Source organism: Eutrigla gurnardus (genome assembly GCF_963514095.1).
Source record: "Eutrigla gurnardus genome assembly, chromosome: 19".
Lineage (NCBI taxonomy): Eukaryota > Metazoa > Chordata > Actinopteri > Perciformes > Triglidae > Eutrigla > Eutrigla gurnardus.
The window spans coordinates 21513369-21533696 of NC_139930.1; the positions used below are offsets into that span (position 1 = coordinate 21513369).

At 45.3% G+C, this 20328-nt stretch overlaps 2 protein-coding genes across 4 annotated transcripts in view; one reads left to right on the forward strand and one right to left on the reverse strand.

Annotated features, from left to right (window-relative positions):
- Positions 1–16375, forward strand: part of arhgap24 (Rho GTPase activating protein 24) — a 47477-nt gene extending 31102 nt beyond the window's left edge. For 2 of the 3 annotated variants that reach the window (XM_084034994.1, XM_084034995.1), the window contains 7 exons: positions 7392–7514; positions 10749–10956; positions 12556–12688; positions 12909–12982; positions 13070–13191; positions 13268–14420; positions 14948–16375. In XM_084034994.1, coding sequence (XP_083891120.1) covers positions 7392–7514; positions 10749–10956; positions 12556–12688; positions 12909–12982; positions 13070–13191; positions 13268–14420; positions 14948–15224 — 2090 coding nt within the window. In that variant the 3' untranslated portion in view covers positions 15225–16375. Of the gene's footprint in view, positions 1–5159; positions 5362–7391; positions 7515–10748; positions 10957–12555; positions 12689–12908; positions 12983–13069; positions 13192–13267; positions 14421–14947 lie in introns of those variants that run through there. The other variant, XM_084034996.1, reaches the window with a different exon arrangement.
- The window catches only part of mapk10 (mitogen-activated protein kinase 10), a 50465-nt gene that overhangs the window by 5264 nt on the left and 24873 nt on the right, over positions 1–20328 (reverse strand). The gene's annotated exons all lie outside the window — the stretch shown is intronic.

Below are 20328 nucleotides of genomic sequence, written 5' to 3' on the forward strand. Positions count from 1 at the left end.
GTAACCGCGAGGGCGACTTCCCTGTTTCACATGCGTGTTACAGAGGAGCGGTTTGTTTAAAGTGCTCCCGGCTGTGCACGAATCCTCTGAAATAACGGGCTAAAAGCTGCGTTCAGGAGCTCTCCAGGTTCTCTTGGATCTGGATCTGCAGCGTTCCTACGAAGCATCGCTCTGCTTGTGATTACTCATGGAACGTTCCAACCTCCCAGCGTTGCGTTCAAGTGTTTAAGTGCCAACTTTTTAACGGGATGTTAAGTCGCCAAAGCTGTCAGGGGTCTTCATCGGTTTACTCCGAGGGGTTTTTGGTATTTTAACAAACCTCAAAGTCTTGTTGTGCATGTTTGGGAATGCATCTCCGTTTTTATTGCGAGTTACCACTGAAACAAATAGGTTTGTGGTTTCCTGCAAACAGCCTAGAGCTGAAGTAAATGCCGGTTAACACTTAAGACCACGTCATATTTGTATTATCATTCTTTACATTTACTACAAATCACTTTACTTTTAGGTCATTAGCATCATTTGAATCTAACTTCCTGCCCCCGAAGGCTCCGACTGGTTTCAGTCACAGTGAAGTATGAAACTATCTGAGCATATACTCCTAATAAACATGATGAACTCGTTCCTGTCAGAGTCAGAAAAGAAGATAAGCCTTGTTACAAAATGCTATGTTTGTCTTATTTCTCCATCTTATTAAATTATCGCTGCGACTGGACTTTAAGTGGAGTCCGAGTTTCCTTTTCCTTAAGTTGAAATCGATTCCCCTTACATAATGGGATATTTACGGCGGGCTTGGCAGGACACGCAGACACGGCTCTTTATTTAGTTGGCATGAAATCACGACGGAGACGCTCTGCTTTTCCTGCGACTGACCCACAATATCACGTGTGCCTTTCAGCACCAGAAGAATAGAGAGAGGTTAGAGTTGGCCATTACACTCCATTTTTTGTGCCAGGATTACCGTCTCCCCCGTGGACGCCGGCGGACGGACAGTAGAGCCAAACAACCCCTCGTCCCCTTTGACCTCCCCCCCACTCCTGTTCACTTTGTTACTCATTCAGCGTCGGTTGGTAATGGATAGCCGGAGTCTATGTCTATGGAGTCTGTGTTCTCCAGCTAACAATGTCTCCGGGGAGGCCGGTGTTTTTGGTGTCCGCCTTCAGATTACGGCTATCGACAGGGCGAGAGCCGCCACGGCACCGAGAGGAGAGTCAGCCATCCATACCTGACCGGGGGTCAGCTGGGACGGGATCACCCATTATAGATGCGTGGGAGGGGGGGGTCGAGCCACGGAGGAGGAGTTTAAAACCAGGAGTCCATATGCACGTAAAGTTGGAGTGAGAGTTTAGGATCGTTGGATATGAAAGTTAATTATTATCAACCATCATAAACATGAGGATGGAGGGTGGAAAGTGTCTGATTATCCCAAATATCCATCAAAACCCAAATAAATTCAAATTCAAATGATCTAAAACAGGAAAAAAGTGTTTTTTGATGACGTTATTATTCGATTATTATCATTGTCAACCATCAGGCGATGGGACTTTCAAATTTAATTAATTACTGACTAAGCTGTATATTAAAATGTCTGCAAATTGTTTGTTCTTCTATCAACAGCAGCTGTTTTACGTTAACGATAATTTACGTTATCGATGTTAGTTTTACTCACTTCATTAAAGTCTGCGTGAACAAACACGATTAAATTAATTCATTGCACTTAAACACAACATGAAAAGATAACAAAGCGATGTAGTGAAACAGCAGCCATGTGATGATGGTAATAACAGCAGTAATAAGACTTCCTCACTCCCACGTGCAAAAGAAAAGTCAACGTTATGACATCATCACGCTGGAAGCAGTTTGTGGTTGAAGACGCTAACAAAGCGCCGCAGTGTGAATGGGACGTCCCGTGTTTGCTTACGGGGTCGCGACCTTTTTAAACCCAAGCCTTCAGAGAGATCTGCCCATTGTTCCCATTACAGTGCTTTAAGAGAAGTATGCGAGTGTGTGTGTGTGTGTGTGTGTGTGTGTGTGTGTGTGTACTCCCCAACCCCCTCTTCAAACCTCACCTCCCTCCCTCCCTCCCTCCCTGCTTCCCTTTCTCTTTCACACCCTCTCAGCTGTGCTCACTCACTCATTCTGAGCCGGGGTCCAAAAAAACCTGGCAGAGCAGCTCCGTCCGGACTAAAAGTTAGACCCAGGCGTGGGTAGGGGGACTCTGCAGTCCACTCAGGGGGCCTCCTTTCTGGATCTCCAGAGACCATGGACATAGTTCATAGTTTGCCACAGTACGGATTATGTGATTTACTGTCCTCGCGTCAAGGTAACGATCATGAGTTATTTGACTAAATGTTGAGCTGATCTGTGTGATGATTTTTTTTTTTTAAAACACACTTTACTCCAGATTTCTGAAGGATTAGATCATCTGGAGGCGAATATCACTCATGAATCAAACCGGCGTGTGGAAAAGATGAAAAAAAGGGAAACATTTTGTTTCCACTTTCAATCATCATTCCGCATGAATGAGGAACTTTTTCTGGTTTTCTTTTCTTTTTGGTGCGTTGCAGCTCGGCAGGTGAGTGAGGTATTTATGATGCGTGGAAGAGAAGACTATCATGGGACGCAATATTGGATCTCAACTTGCCCCTGCTTGCTCACAAACAAGAAGACTCTTGCAGACAGTGATGAAGTCATGTAATCTCCCTCTGCACACACACACACACACACACACACACACACACACCGGGAGAATTATGACGCATATTATTTGTCATTTAAAGCTATACAAGGCAGTTACAGTGTCTGCATTGTTTTCGGGGCCAGCAGCAGCTGCTTCCTCCGCTTGGCAAGCAACACAATCAAAGTCTGGAACAACTTCACATTTTCACAACAAAAAATGGATTCCACCTCCGAGGATACGGAATATTTTTTAAGGTAATTTCTGACCTCACTCCCTTTTGAGAGTCTTGCATTGTTAGACTCTTTTGCAATGAGAACATGAGGTTTGTTGGACTTCCAGACTGCTTCTCTGTTTTCTGCACTTGAACCCATTATAAGACCGGTAAACATTTTCCCATCTGTTCGTTAAATATGGAGCTCCAGGACGGGATTCAGTTAGCGTAGCTTAGCATAAAGACTGGAAGAAACAGCTCGTCCGGCTCTCGTATTTGTTACATGTTATCAGGGTTTATGTGCCTTTATCTTTTGCCGGCACAGTGGATGGTCAAAGATTACTTCTGTTATCTCCACAAAACGAAAGCGTTTACTCTGCGACGCCTACCATCCGGTGCTTAGAATGGATACGCTATAATAGCATGTTGTCCTGCAGGAGGTCCAGGTCAGAGTGAGGTGTATCGGGGGGCTCCAGGTATTTGTGAGCAATTACAAGCACAGTGGGATCCTTTGTTGTCTCCCACCTGTTTTTTTTGGAGGCCGTCAGTTAAACACCAGTCTGCTGCTGGCTTCGGCCACTTATTAAGGTCAAGACTGGAATGAACAGTTGTCAGCTGCCTGAACCCAATAATTATGAGACACACAGCAGCTTTAAATAAGTTAGAGATATTTTAACATGATGCAGGTTTGGAATGGAACGTCACGGTTTTGGATTAAGGCCGTGTAATTATTCAGAGGTAATCAAATAAGATGCATGTGCTTTATTTCAGCTTGGAGTAGTTTCATCGTACATAAATCGCAGAAGTTCAAGAGAACTAAGTCGTCACGTTAGTGCAGAGCAGCTTCGTGAATAGAATAACATTTAAACTCTTTTTCCCCCCCGAGGTTCGAGTCTCAAGTCTCTCAAGGTGAATTGAAAAATCCTTCTTTTTAACGCCGTCCTCAGCCTGCACGCCTCTGTGAAGCTGACAATTGTTCACCGCTGAGTTTAGAAAAGTTTAGGCGGCGTGGCGAAGCGTGGAGAATGGTGACAGCTGTCACGGTTGTCTCTTCAGGTACCGCCGTGCTATAAGCGAAGAGCCTCGGCCGTCTCCCGGCAGAGAACGCCTGCTGGGATCGGTCTCATTTAAGAGGCGAGAGTGCCAGTCAGACGCTTGTGTGCTGGAGAAAATACTTTAAGACGGCCGGTGAACAATCTGTCAAAGTGGAGCCTCCAGTCATTTTATTTGGTGGACAGATGTAGAGACTTTTACCCGCAGGGGACGAGCTGATATCTGAGCTGAATGCTTTTATCTTGGCTTAATTGAACCAAAATCAGCTGTGAAAGTTGCAGACCTGGAATCTAAAAGCTAATATTTGTTCTTCACAGGAATGTGGCTTGGGTTTTCTCTTTATTATCAGTTTATCTGAAACATCCACTGACCTCTGTGGGTCTGACGTGGAGACGTTATCTGGGAACGCTGAGTGAGGACAATTTTCTGGAAAGTGTTGCCATTTTCTTGGTATTGGGGCCTGCTTCTTTTTTCCCCTAGTAATTTATGATGACAAACAGGCGGATTAGAGGATCTTCTGAGCAGGTTTTGACACCGAGGGCCGTCGTACACGGCACACGTTTCACAACAAAGTGCATTTTCCCACGCTGGGCCAAATACACAGCAGCAGAAATAGCCTGCACCTGCTGGGACACGGTAACCGGAGACCTCCGTCAGACAGAAGGCTTCCTTAATCGATATGAACCTGCATCGCTTTCTGTCAAGGAACACAATAGTGTGGCAGCAACATTGTTTCATTTATATGTAATTATTGTCGTTAAGCTATTAAGGTATGCACACCTTTTTAGGCCAATAATTAAATATGCAGATGTTATATAATAGCTATTAATAAACTAGATATTTGCTATGTTGGATTTCGATACAGGCATGCCCTTTCTACCGTAAAATTATTTTTTTATGTGTTTAATTCTACTTGAAAATAGTTATAATGCACATTTTACTCCTGTCTGAGTAATAAACACAACAGGACCCCACTTTTTTTAGGGAATAATTTCCATTTTTTTTAAACTGAGACATTCTTAAAGATGCCTACATTTCCAGGGTCACATGGTGGAGGGGGGCTGACTTGCTCCCTGGACCCCTTAAAAAAGCTTGGAACGCCCCTGGTAGTCTCTCTCTCTCTCTCTCTCTCTCTCTCTCTCTCTCTCTCTCTCTCTCTCTCTCTCTCTCTCTCTCTGAATTAAATCCACTCCTGTAAAGGGAGGCGGAGGACTTCAGGTTGAGCCACACAGTAGCTGTTAACACTGAAGAACTCACGTGTGTGTGCGCGCGCGCGCCCTCATGTTTTAAGTGAGCTGCGCACATTCAGCGGCCGATCCGAGAGCAGCGTTCCGCCTTGTTGACACGGCTTCGTTGGGGATGTCTCGCGCGTCGCGGCTCGAGGCGGCGGCAGACGGACGTGGTCCTCGCGCGTAACGAGGTGAGCTGAAGCCGCCTCCTGTGTTTGAGTCGCCAGTGAAGGGACAGAACAGTTTGCTTTGCGACACTTAATGTTTGGATCGTGATTGGCAGAAGTAGTTGTGCCTTTTTTCTTTCTTCATGTGAGGTGTCGGCTAATTAATGGGAGCTCGCGGGTAGTGACTAATCACTGGATCAGGAATGGCCTATGAAATGTTGAATGGACTCTGATTGAACTTATGTGCAAGCTTTGATGAGGCGGCTTCACTGTGACTCCCAGGCATGGGCGTAGGAAGCACGAAAAGAAATGTGGGTGTGACTATTTAAGGGGGGGGGGGGGGGGGGGGGGATCTTCAGAACGGAAGGTCGTAGATTCAAAAATGGAAAGCTTGTAACCGAAAATTGCAATTGGATTGGAATCGCTCTGATGTTCCATTCGGATGCTAAAAGAAACTTTACATGTGAAATTGAAATGTCGAGATTCGAGTCGCTCTTCCTTCCTGCCATTAAGGCGAAAAAGGAACTTCAATTGCAGAAAAAAACGCTGCTAAAAAATACATTGAAACATTTTCACCGTCCACTCATATTTATCAACACGAGTTCCCTCAGTATGTGACCGTATGAAAATAATTTTCTCATGTTTTGGTTCATTTAAAGCTATGGTCTACGATTTGGAATAAATAAAAAAAAATCCATTCAGTCTATCAGCCGTAGGCCTGCATAGAAATTGACCAATGGGAGCCATTGCTCCGGAAGGCTCCCATTGGCTCGTACCCTCCATCCAATCCCCTCGTCTCCCCTGCTCCTCGTCATCCCGCCTCGTCCCCTCCCACTCCCACCTCGTCCAATCGTGGAACACTGAGGGGAGGGGTTTGGTTGGGGGGGTGTAGACCATAGCTTTAATGATTGTAAAGATTTCTGAATGTTATTGTTTGTTGTCATATTCAGCCATTAAGCCACACAAACTAGTTTCCCTCAATTAGGAACTATAATGAGTTATTGCACACACACACACACACACACACACACACACACACACACACACACTATTATGCCCGCGTGGTGAGGTCTCTTCTTCATCCTTGTGTCACATTGTGTGTGTTCATAACATCGTGAACATGGAGAACGCCACGTAGGGCCGAACGCTGGCATCTGCTGCCCGCTAACGAGATCTCATTAAGACTGACGGGGAGAATCACCGTCACCGTCACTGTCAAGGTCGCACGCCCCGCGGAGCTGCACCAGTCATCTGTCGTCAAGAGCAACAAGTCTTTAAGCCCCAAACCTGCCAACGTGTAATAATGGCCTCCTCACATTTCAATGGTTTGTTGACAGATGAAAGAAAATGTATTAAATGTTCTTCCATGGAACTATGATTCTGTGATTCCGGTGTCATATTGTGTCGTAGAAATCTATAGATATGTTTTCATGAGCAAGTAGAAGGAAACCAATCGATGGTGCGGGATCCCTGGTGGTCAAAGTGGTGAATAATTCAACGACGCACCGCTTCTCTCCTAACAGCTCATCTCTTCCTGAAGCGGAGCAGGTGCATCGCTGCGTCCTCATCCGTTTTTATTCGATCGTTTGATGAATTTGAGCGGCACAAATGGCTCTGTTGTCATAGCGATGGCTGACACCAGATTTGCATTGTGAATCAGCTTCACACCCCTCGTCCCCTCAAATCAGGGGGGTGATCGGGGGTTGTCCACACTTCTGCCCAGAGATGTAAACGTGTGTGTGTGTGTGTGTGTGTGTGTGTGTGTGTGTGTGTGTGTGTGTGTGTGTGTGTGTGTGTGTGTGTGTGTGTGTGTGTGTGTGTGTGTGTGTGTGTGTGTGTGTGTGTGTGTGTCGGCCAACCAGCAGGTCATACCTACACCTACCTTCCCTGTGGTGCTGTCCTAGAAATGCTGGTGATTTCTCTTTGTATTGGACACTTTGATTCTTCCCTCTGCTTCTCATGACGGTTTTGCCTCTGGAGAGACTTTTGGCGACCGTCTCTCTGTAAACTGTAAAACTAACCGTCGGCGTTTCTGTGTCTTTTTCTTCGACCAGGGGGCGACAGAGAGCGGATGACAGCCAACCATGAGACCTACCTCCTCATGGCCAGCACCCAGAATGACATGGAGGATTGGGTGAAGACGATCCGCAGGGTCATCTGGGCGCCTTTCGGCGGAGGTCAGTTCATCAACCATCGTGTTTACTAGCTGACTGACTTGTTTGGATCATTTGGATGACTTTTAGAGTCTCCAGTCGTGGTGCTGGGCGATGGATTCAGTCATCAGCGCATCTGCCAAGTGCTTTTGAGCAAAGCATCAAACTGCTGACTGTGTGGTCTGATCCCACTGACCAAACACATCCTGAGTACAAACTTTAGCTGTGCACAATGACGTGATTACATGTTTTGTTTTTTGGAAATAGAGGGCAGACAGGCACGCGGTGTAACCAGTGGCAACCAATCACTTGGACTCCTTTGCTCCGATGGAATATTTGCACTATACTTGAATACTTCCTATCCAGCCTGTTCATGCTGATGAACATTTATGTGTTCAAATCGAATTAACCAACGATCCTGATGCGTTCATCTCCAAGTACGCTGTTGCTGCAGTGCATGAGGTCATAAATGTTCTCATGAAGTTGTCCCTGGGATCAGTGGGGCGATTACTGGGCGTCCCGCTGCGCCGCCGTTATTGACTTTGCTGGCAGGACACTGGCCTACATTGTGTGTGTGTGTGTGTGTGTGTGCGGGCACAAGTGTGGCGTTGGGAGACCGGACGGGGCAGTTCTGTGACACGGTGAATGGATGAGCCGGCCCCTCTTGTTTTCAGTGCAGTGAGTTTGATGTCGATCTCAGTTGACTGCTCTTCAAAAGGACGAGCCATTTGTCAAAGATGCCACGAGAAAGATGGCTGCAAATTGGAGCGGAGCCGGCACACACACACACACACACACACACACACACACACACACACACACACACACACACACCAGTTTGCAGTAGCAGCAGACCGAGCCCCTGATTGCCGGTCTGCCCCCTGAAGTGTGATTCTAAAATTCTAGTTCAGAGAGAGACGGACGGGGAGGGAGACCCCCCAAAAAGCCGAGCCCACGTCTGACCCGCAGACGAGCTCGGAGCCTGGAGGTTCGTGCGATGACACTTGCTGTCGAATTAATTAACCGGCCGGCTCGAGCCAACGGTTGGACGAGAGAGAGAGCTGGAAGTCATGTGCAGCTGTGGCCTCTCCATCTGGATCTTTGGGGATTTATTTCATGGTAATAACCAGCTGATTATTTCTAAAAAATGGTTGGTGCTGTTGGATTGATGCCACACAGAGAAAGACTTCTTAATGCTTAAACATTTACATTATTTTGTTCTTACAGCCATGTTCTTTATCAATGATATGGGAGCTTTTTTGACCGTTTTAGTGTGTTTGGACTAAAGTTGTCACATTTCTGACATGTGTCTGTTTCAGTCTGGCTTTAGGATATTTGACAGCCACCATTTCTTTCTCATGAACAGTTAATATTTAGTTTATAGCTCTAGTGATGTCTATGACTTGTTTGGGTCAGTCTGTGATCCTTAAGGTGTTTTACTTTAAGAATATCGTAACATTGTAGCAAAGTAAGGAAGGCGTGAATATCAGGATCGTATCGAGGCATTCATCCATCACACCACAGACGAAGAATCACAGACAAGGAGGAGGTGATCAGACGCCCCAGACTGTTGTGACTGGACCTCATTCCTCGTGTGTGTGCGTGTGTGCGTGTGTGCGTGTGTGTGTGTGTGTGTGTGTGTGTGTGTGTGTGTATGTGTGTGTGTGTGTGTGTGACCAGCTGAGCGTGTGCAGAGTGTAGGTGTTGCCCTCGAGTGCTGTCATCTTTTTGCGAGCCGGGCAAACATGCATACAAACGGCTGCACACGCCGTCCATAAGCTACCCCCCCCCCCCCCCCCCCCCCCCCCACACACACACACACACACACACGTGACCCATGAAAACATTCCCAGACCGATGATCAGAAGGTCTGGAGGGAGGACCTTATTTTTCACACGCTCCCTTTTTCCTAACTTCTTCTCTGATTTGCTCGTTTCCACACATGAGGATTATCTGAGTCTGACTCATCGGGATTTTGGGGAAACGGAAACACGGCATCGGATATTTCTTGGGAATTCGTGACCGTTTTTTAGTCTTATTTGTGTTGCTGTAAAAGGTTGAAGTGGAAAAGTCCGACCCCGAGGAGAAAGACAAGAACACAGGAGGCCACTGTTCGTTTCTCAGCTTCTTTTTCCAAAGAAAGATGGTTTAAAAACAGCATTTTTGCTTTTGAGAGATAGAAATGAAGATGGTGTGATCTGGTGTCTTTTATTTCTCCATAGTTTTTGTTTTGCTTTCTGTCAAAACTGCAAAAAGCTGTTTTTTTGGGGAAAATGCTAGAATGCAGACACTTTAAATTCTATCACATATTTATTAACAGGCGTTTCTTCAGGAAGCTTACAAGTTGTGTCAATTTCAAAAGGGGTGAGTATGTCGACTTCACACCATATTAGTGGAAAAGCAACTTGTGTTTACTTGAGAAACAATCTGAATTCATGATCCAGCTGAAGGAAAACAGTGATTTAAGCTCTGATTTCGGTTTGAAGCTGCTTCCTGTCCGACGCTGTCACAAATAAAGGGGTCCCGGTAAATCTCGGTCCGTTTCGGCCACCGTACGGCACCTCGCCGTACCGCGTGCATGCATGTGTGAGTTGCCTCTGTCTGTCTCCGGAGACCGGAAAAGTATGCAGATCCAAATCTCTCAGAAAGGCTGCCTTAATCCCCTCTTGTGTTGCATCCGCATGAGACGGCTGCAAATGGAAATCGCTCTTTTTTTCCCCCTTTCGTTTTTTTTTCTCTCTCTTTCCTCAGACAAAAGCTGAGAGGTGCTCAGCAGGAAGTTGGAGATTTGATCACCAGACTAACACTGGGTGTACATATTTTTAGCCTGATCAGAATTATTATTAGTAATATTTTTCAGCTGATTGAACTGCCCTCTTTGATGTGCCTTAAGCTGCAGATGCTTGGCTAATGTTTTTTTTTTTTGTAATTCTTTGAAAAACTCTTAACTTAGGATGAGAAAGTTAAACTGTGCAGGATATTAAACAGTATTAATACTTCAAAAGAACAACATTTTGGGATCATGCTTGAAATAATTTAGCCGTAAAGAGAGTTAGTGCAAGAACACATCGTATATATGTGTTTAGAACATTATTGCTTCCTTGATCAGCTCAACACTTGGTTTTATTCTCCTTTTTATAAATCAAATAAAAGCTTGGTTATTGTGAGTAAATGTTCATATCGGAGGTAAAACATCTCCAAGCTCATTTCTGGAGGTGTTATTAATCAACCTGGTGAACGTTTCCTCGTGTGTTTCAGGGATCTTTGGTCAGAAGTTGGAGGAGACGGTGCGCTATGAGCGGCGCTTTGGGAACAAGCTGGCCCCGATGCTGGTGGAGCAGTGTGTGGATTTCATCCGGCAGTGGGGCCTCCGGGAGGAGGGCCTCTTCAGGCTGCCGGGGCAGGCCAACCTGGTCAAAGAGCTGCAGGACGCCTTCGACTGTGGAGAAAAACCTTCTTTTGATTGGTAAGGAACCAGCGAGCCCACCGGCTGCTCGGCTTCTCGGCTTCTCCTCATTTGCATGTGAATGTCAGGTAATGTGACGAGGGCAAGGTTTCACTTTAAAACGTCATAGAAGTCGATGAGCAACAAAGCGTGTGTGTGTGTGTGTGTGCTGTGGAGGTGTTGAAGGTGTAGAAGGTGAAAGGGCCAGCATTTATAGCTCAGGAGCCCAGGTGAGTCCAATCACCTGACGACCCCCTCATGTCAGCCAGCTGCCTGCTAAGTTATATGTCAGGCTGTTTTTTTCTTTGCAAATCACCCAAATGAAAAGTTTATATATGCTGCACATACATACATTAATATATCATAGAAAGAAGGATGAATGTGTCATTTGAATGTGTTTTCTGTCTCGTGTTTGTGGCGTCATCAATATTGAACCGTGCAGTCTGGTCCGTGCTCATTTGACTTGTATCTGTGCCAATATTGTGCTTTTTGAACGCCGTCCCGGTGCGGTGAAACGGGCAGACGGATGTGGAGGCGTTGCTTTTAACACGGAGGGGGGAACGGCTGGTCGAGTGGAGAAAAAGGATCTTTTTTCTTGCACCACTTCTCATCCCCGTGTTGCCTCTTCAGTGCAGCGTTTTAAAGCAGCAGATGCTGAACGTTGGTGGAAATAAACATTACCGACTCCCAGACGGATCGTTCATATTATTAGTTTCACCTGCCATGACTTTATCTTTGTGAGAAACCTTTGGAAAGGTGGTCCATATTTCTTAATTCATCCATAAAAACTCTTTTGAGTTTCTTATTTTAACAACAGATCATCAACGATAAAAATCTTTTTTCTTTTGTGTGTCTGCAGTGGAACCCACTCAAACCCTTCATGCAGCATCAGGTGTTTCCACTTGCTTGATTAGACCTCTGCTCCCTGTGTGAAGCTGCTAGAGAAGAGCAGGAATACATGTTTATCATTTATTAATGCAGTGAAACCTTTTGATTTACAACCGTCTCATCTGTGACGAAATCCATACATTTGTTTCAAAACGAAACGTGAAATTATATCCGTATGTTTTAGCGCCATTTTAAGAGTTTAAAGCACATGTTGATGATTATCAGGATAATATCTTTGGCCAGTATCATTATGGTATCGTCCCACCGGGAGGTGAGATGAGACATCCTCCACCCTCCATCCTCCACCCTTTAACCATGAATAAAACATGGAGGTCAGGATCCAGAGCATCCATCAACATCCTACCGCTTCCTAGAAACACAGGCAATAAAAAACCCCACCAGCATGTCACACCTCCACCCTCCTCCGTCTCCACCCGTCTCCGGTTCTTGTCCTCATCTATCCTATCTAATTATAACATTCATTAAGCTACTGGTTGGTTTCGTTAGCGTTGGGCCGAGCCAGGCTAGCAGTTTCCCTCTGTTTCCAGTCTTTGTGCTAAGCTACGTGACGTAGCTATTGGCTGACGAACAGATTAGAGTCTTTCCGACGCCGCCACGCGTGTCAAATGGAACTGCTCTGTTTTCTGTCACATGCAGTATTTACAGTATTCCCCCTTGCTGCAGGAGGTCACGTCATAACGATGAATGCATGTGTTTGATTTTGCTGTGCAGTAACACCGACGTGCACACCGTGGCCTCCCTGCTGAAGCTGTATCTCAGAGAGCTGCCGGAGCCCGTCGTCCCCTTCCACAAGTACAACGACTTCCTGGCCAGCGCCAAGCTCCTCAGCAAAGACGACGAGGTGGTAAGAGAGACATCCTGATTTCACCTCCAGCGTAGATGAGCGCCCTGCCTTTATTTTTGACTAGAATTCACAATAATGACGTGGCTGTTTTGTTCCCATGGTTTTTCCATTGGTTTGTTCTCTGAGTGCGATTGTTCGTATTTGATATGCTGTGAATTTCCCACGTTAGATCCAAACTTGTAGTTCTGATTTGATGAGTCATGTATTGCATCGTCTGCAGGGTATGAAGGAGTTGAGAAAGCTTGTGGAAAATCTACCTCCAGTGAACTTCAACCTTCTCAAGTACATCTGCAGGTATTTAATAGCGCGTTAAAGGATTCATAATTTAAATTGTGATCGTCATCGAGGCGGTAAAGATGATATTTGTGTCGTTTTTTCCAGATTTCTGGATGAAGTCCAGTCGTATTCAGGAGTGAATAAAATGAGCGTCCAAAACTTGGCCACAGTTTTTGGGCCGAATATCTTGAGGCCGAAGGTCGAGGATCCCGTCACCATCATGGAAGGTCGGTACTCCTGCTGGTCGTGCGTCTTGATTGGATGAACTTTCCAGATTAATGACGCGTTGTCTCGTGTTGTCAGGTACCGTCCTGGTCCAGCAGCTCATGGCCGTTCTGATTGGCCGCCACGACGTGCTGTTCCCTCTGGAAGACGACACCCCCACGGCCCTCGAGCTCGCCAACAACAACAACGTGGAGCCGCCGCGGCGACAGGCCACCACGACTTCCTCCGCCGCCACCACGGTGTCCCAGAACGCCGAGAACAACAACACGCAGGTGGTGCGGCAGTGTGTCTGGGAGGCGCCCGAGTCGCCTCCTCATCGCCAGCACGTCGACAACGGCGGCTCGCCCCGATCGGCGAGCCCTCGCAACGGGGTCACGGGACGCTTCGACGTCGCCCGCAGCCCGCCGCTCACCGTCAAGAAGAACCCGGCGTTCAGCAAAGGCAGCGGGATCGTCACCAACGGCTCCTTCAGCTCCTCGCCATCCTCGGACCCGAGTCAGGAGAAGAGCAAGACTGTGACCGGTGGCGGGAGTTTACCGATGCGGCGCAGCGGGGCGCTCAAAGGCACCAAGATGGGCACCGGCGGCGTGACGGGCGGGAACGGGACCGGCGTCGTCCGCATGGGCGTCTCCGGCACAGACGGCGTCACGGGAAGCCTGAACGGCCGCGGCGGGCTCTGGGTGCCCAACGGCTGCGTCACGTTACGCGAGAGCAACAAAGCGCGCGACTGCTCCCACGGGGATCGAACGTCCAATCAGAACCGCCTGTCCACCTACGACAACGTGCAGCTGAACCACCAGAACCTGCAGCAGCAGAACCACGTGGCCAACACGTGTCTGAACAGCAGCTGCGAGGACAAGCAGAGCGTGGACAGCGCCACCTGGTCCACCTCCTCCTGCGAGATCTCCCTGCCGGACAACTCCACCTCCTGCCGCTCGTCCACCACCACCTGCCCCGAGCAGGACTTCTACACGGGTCACTACGAAGACCTGGACGGAGCGGCGCGGGACAACGAGCCTCCGCGGGGAGAGGGGGAGGACGGGAACAGCAACAGAGAAGGAAGTGGAGGTGGAGGAGGGAGGAGCAGCCGGGGAACCAGCAGCAGCGACAACAGCGACGGTTACACCGTCGGCAACGGACCCGGCAACCACAGCGCCCTGCACAGTCTAGTGGCCAGTCTCAAACAGGAGATGCACAAGCAGAAGACGGAGTACGAGGCCAGGATAAAGAGGTAAGAGATAAGAGATCGGCTCTGCTTTCATATTTATATTCACACGTCAGCTTTTTAAAGATGACACGCAAATGTGAATCTGGAGTCCTTTTTACTTTAAGTACAATATTACACCTTTTCAAGTTTCTACCTGTGCAAAAACAGTACAATGCAAAAGGGAATATGCAACAAAGTCATCCGTGACTTTCTTTCTCTTTTTTTTAAACTGTATTTTGCAGTTTTCCATTAAAAGACATACAACTTCCAAATTTAACAGAACAATACAAAAACAAATAAAAAAGTAGTCGGACAATGACCCCTTATCATAAGTTCCCGTGACTTTCTTAAAATATTCCATCTTGTGTGAATTATTAAATTGATTTCTACTGGAGGGAAACATCCTCAAAAATTAGTTTAGCTCATTTAAAATGAAAATAAAAACGATCAATTAAAAACAGTTCCACAAAAATAAAATAACATTAAAGTAAAAACAAGAGCATTCACATCACACTCTCTTCTCCTAACCCCGGCGTCGACCTCCGTTGCAGCTTGGAGCAGCGTAACCTGGACCTGGAGACGGAGATGGTGAGCCTCCACGAGGACCTGGACCAGGAGAGGAAGAAGTACACGATGGCGGAGATCAAGCTGCGGAACGCCGAGCGCGCCAAGGACGACGCCGAGCGGCGGAACCAGATGCTGCAGAAAGAGATGGAGCAGTTCTTCTCCACGTTCAGTGACCTCACGGCGACCGGCAGCAGCCCGGCGGCGGCGGCGGTGGCCGACCCCCGCCGACCAGATCGTAACAACACCATCTGGATACAGTGAAGGAGGCTGGGAACTGTGGACATGACGAGGGCTCCAAACGGGATTTGGCTGCTTGGTTGAAAGTTGGGAAGGTTGATGGCATGTTTTAATTTAAATAGGATTTGTAGCGCTCCTGTATAAATGTAGACATCACCTGGAGTGATGCCAGACTGACGTTATCTGTAAATACGGTATTATTTAAACTCACAGACACTTTCTGAATCCAGAATCATCTGGAAAGTGGAGTAACGGCACACCGATATGACGATACACAGTAGGATACTATTATTATTTTCTACTTCAGCTCATAGAGCCTCATAGAAGGGAAGGTTTGAAAAGGTTGAAAAAAAAAATTAAAACCAAAAAAGGCCTCCCTGATTCACTTTAACCAAAAACGTGAAATGATTGTTAATCTGCTGGTGTACATAGAGGGAAACGACGCAGAGAAACACATGTAAAAACAACCGTTATGTAACGTATACGTCATGTTTATCTGGTATTTAAGCAAAGTGTCTGATATTTTATATATTACGATTTCTCCTTGCACTTAAGTGTTCGTCTAGTCTCAGCAAGGTGGTACTGAATGTTCTGTGTGCACCGTTTTCAATCGGACAATATACTGTATATGTGCTTCTGTGCTGTCCCTCATGACCAAAAGAAAGAAAAAGGAGCCTGTACTGTAAATACTTTTGACACTAAATGTTAGTCTGCACTGTGACGGATACGTGCACGGATTGAAGAATGTTTCGCAGCTAAATTTAAAAGGCGTTAAATCCCAGATATAATTAAAAAAAAACGCCGTAAAAACGCAGAATGTCAGTTTGCAGTCGTCTCCCAATTAGCTGCTGTCATTCTGCAAAATGCTCTCGGGGGGGATTGCGGTTGACAGTCTACCTCTGGGCATGCGGGATGTTAGTTTTAAAAATACCCCGTCGTATTTCATCCTGGTTGAAATACGACGATTAATCCTGGTTTTCATCCTGAACTAGTGCAGAACAACAACGCAGAGCTGTGAAGAAAATGTTTTGCGGCTTCAAGATTCGGTAGCGAGCGGCGTGCGGTGCATGATGTGTGCACAATAAGTGAATGTCTGTATTGATGAAGTCTTTATGAAGCGTATTTATGTAGCTTTAAGCCAAATGTCATGGATTTGTTGATGGGTACAAAAAATACAAACACACATCTTGACCTTCGACCTGACCTGGCTACTGTTCCTCTGAAGACCAGGTCCCGTTTTAAAAACCTGCTGCTGGTCAACGCAGCACATCTGGAATGTGAATGAAACAACAATGAAGTGCCTGAACACCTGAAGGAGGGAGGCGGAGCCTATGCGGCACCTCGTTCTGTGGATTCCAGACAAGAGAAGATGACGGACGCAGGAGGGAGCGGAGGACTCTGGGATACTTTCATCACATGATACTTGATACACAAAAGAACTTTTAAACATGAATAAAAATACACTTTAAAGTGAGTCTCCCCTTTTGTTTTACTTGTTGAGTGTCTTTCAATGTTCAATGTAGAAGATGCAGAATTTGATTCGTCCCACATTTAATACATGGAAGGGGAACCAATGGTTGTTTTCAGTGATTATTTTTCAGTTATTTATTTTGATAAATACAACAGGTTATAATGTAGAAATGTACCTGGAACCATCAGATTATTGTGTATAACAATGGTTATATTTGGTGGTAGATAAAACATATTCTAATATAAAGATTCTTAATGACAATGGACAGAAATATACAGAAATCTGTGACGGTAAACAAATCTACCTTTCATATATTATACAGAGTGATCCAGGAATGAGTCCTAAAACCTGGAAATCAACATTTGTTATCTTACAACATATAAGTGTCATAAACTTTGCTTTTAGATTTAATTTCCTCTGAATATCTGAATCTAAAGAAAGTGCGATGATGATAACTTCCAAAAAAAACCTGTCATAGATGTGTACCGCTATGTGGGTGGGACTTAGTATCGCCGTGGCGGTCTGGACGGATGGTTGCTATGGAGACGAAGGCTAGGAACAAACACAATCCGCACGTATCGAAAGAAAAAAGAAGGCACGCCCTCGAACAAGATCAAAGATTTTGTTTATTTTCAATCACATACATATACTATTTTTACATACACAGTTCCTTTAAAATGTCGTGTTTACAGTAACAGCTTTCAGAATTTTTTTTCTTTTTTCTTTTGCATTTGTTTTGACTTTATTTGAAACGCTATAGCCTGAAGCTTTGAGATCAGCGTGAAACAGATACAATTTCTTTTTTTTTAATTTTACTTTTTTTTTTTTTTGTTCCAACCTGACAATGTCAAAAGAATGATTCATTAAAACAGCACAGAGTAAAAGAATTGAGAGAGAGAAGGAATCGTAAAAGAATTGGGGAAAAAACAACATCACCTGATTCAGATGAGCTATACAGGGTTTCATCGCTGTCGAGTTCCACATTTGTTTTTGGACACTCGAAGCGTTTTAGCGTCACCTGACCCCTTTTGCAGTAGCTTGCCTCCCTGTCTGAGTGCAATAAAGTGTTTATTGCGTTGTCGGATCATTGTTATTTACAATATGACTTATATGACAATATGAAAGAAAAAAAAGAGGTGAAAGTCTGGGGGGGGAATGACAAGTCGGCCATCTTCGGATAGCAAACAAACTGGATTTGGCTAAACCTGAATCCACAAGAGATCACTTTGAGTCCCGTGTGATTAAAAAAAAAGCAGGGTATGGTAGTGGATACATTTTCTAACATCTAAGGTTTGTGTGACTGAACGTGAACACAAGAGTTACTTCCAAAGTGTGACTTTTACTGACATTCTTCAAAGCAATCCTGCAAAATCTCACGTTGAATCAATAATAATAATTTTTAAAAAATGTGAAAACGTGTGAATCGTTAAACAATCTGTCCAGACGTTAGATGAAAATCTCCCAAATTCAACCTTACAGACAGTTTGTGTTGAATGCTGGTTCATTTGAAATCTCTCTCTCTCTCTCTCTCTCTCTCTCTCTCTCACACACACACACACACACAAACACACACACACACTGATGTCAGAGCAGCAGTGACGTGAGTGAAACAATTCATTACTACATTCAGTGCTGACAACCCAGCTGTTAGAATCGTCTCTACTTCAGGTGCATTAAACAGAACCAGAAGCACCTTTTTTTTAAATTTGATTTATTGTCTGGTGGGATGTGTGTATATATATATAAAGATCACATTCAGAGAAAGAACGGAAAGAAGAACGGAAAGAAGAACGTAGTTGCGATGGTTTAAAAATGCCCTGTAGTCAGAACTGCGTACAGTGATAGCGTATCGGTGGTGCAAGGAGTCGATTCGGAAAAAACCCACTAAGACTCCCTTTTTATGAGCGATTCATCTGAACGTATTCAAAAACACTAAGAAATTTCACCCTGTTGTTTTATGTGTGTGAACGTTTGCCCCTGGCCAGACCCTGAACGGAAAGCCGAGCTAGCTGTAGCTTATTGTGGAGACGTCGCCCTCTTTAGGTCTGTGGAGGTACTGCAAGCCACAGGCAGGAAGGGCGTTAACAAGGTAGCTAAGAGATGTCGGCGATGAGACGTATGTACAGCAGGTGCTTCAGGTGGAGACAGATAGTTAGTAAGAAAGTTAGTTCAACTGTGAAATGACATGTAGCTTCACCTAAACAGTGCCATCATCACATCTTACCGACGTTTTAACCATTTTTAACAATTATAAAACCGCGGAGCAGTGCAGAACAAACATCGCTTGGTCGCGAAGGGAGAGAAACTTTATCTGGGTGTCAGTTGCCCGATTGTCAAGCGATGACGGGTGATCTGATTTATCACTTGCAGAAGGATCAGAACAGAAATCATTCCTTTGAACCGCAAAATTGGATTTCTTAACACAACATCTGTTAAAAAGGTTATTTGCCTGTAAACGCACACAAACCAGCACGTTAACTAGCCTACGAAGTATTTAGTATTCTATCGTGTTTTAAACGGGACGGACGATTGGCCTCGGCTCTGAAACTGTGTTTGTGTCCCGTTTTTATTTGAATTGAATGTTTCTACCAACGTCGGTGGTTCACGGGGGGGTTCGGATAGTTTTAAGGCAGAAAAAGAAGAAGCAGAGGGAAAAAAACTTCCCAAATATAATGTGATTTCTGCACCTGCATGCTTCATTCCAAAAGGCACTTGCCATGTTCAGGTTCCATCTATCAAAATAAATAAATTCCAGCTAAGAAATAAAGTAATCACGACTGTTGGTTAGCCTCTATCCAGTTACCCTTTTTTTTAAATGGACTATACCGTGATGTAGTGAATGTACATGCATGGGTGCAGATCCCAACTGAACAAATGTATTTTCAGACTTCATTCACATCTAAAAAGAAATGATTGAAATGGAGAGTTGGAGGGAGGCGAAAGATAAGAACATGAGTAGACATTACATGGCTGAGACCCTTAAATTATGATTTACTAATATAACAGTTAGAACCAATATAAAGTAAGCAGTGATACGCGCTGTTGGCTGTTTAGGAGAAATAAATGAAAGGTAAGCACAATAAATGATTCCCTATGAGGTACTTTTTGAATGATATGGCGAGCCTCAACAAAGTTACGATTTTTGGTGACATGGTGTGACATCGGATCTGCACCCCTGTGTACACGAGTGACACGCTGCTACGAGGTTAACACTCATCGCCCGCCTTTTAAACCACCGGATCGTTCCACATCTCGCTCTAAAAGCCCTCCTCGCGTTCAGACAATCAAATAAATAAGAACGTTCTCCTCCTGGTGGAACAGACCAACGCCTGTGCCTACGAGGGGGGGTTAATGGTACACTGCCAGGAGAAATAAAAAAGGGACATTACACATAAATCAGACTTTTTTTGAAAACCTTCAAAAAAGGTAATTTTTTAAAGTCTGAGCACAATCAAAATAATTTACTTCAGAGTGTACTGACCCTTTAAGTCCCGAACTCAGCCCTGACATTTACCAATGTCTTAATGGCTTGCCTGTGGATAACACACACACACACACACCAGACACACACACACACATTCTATCCTGTGACCAGACCCCTACCCCCCCATGTCTGGAGTTGAGTTAGTTTACATCGTATATGAACAAAAAGTCTCT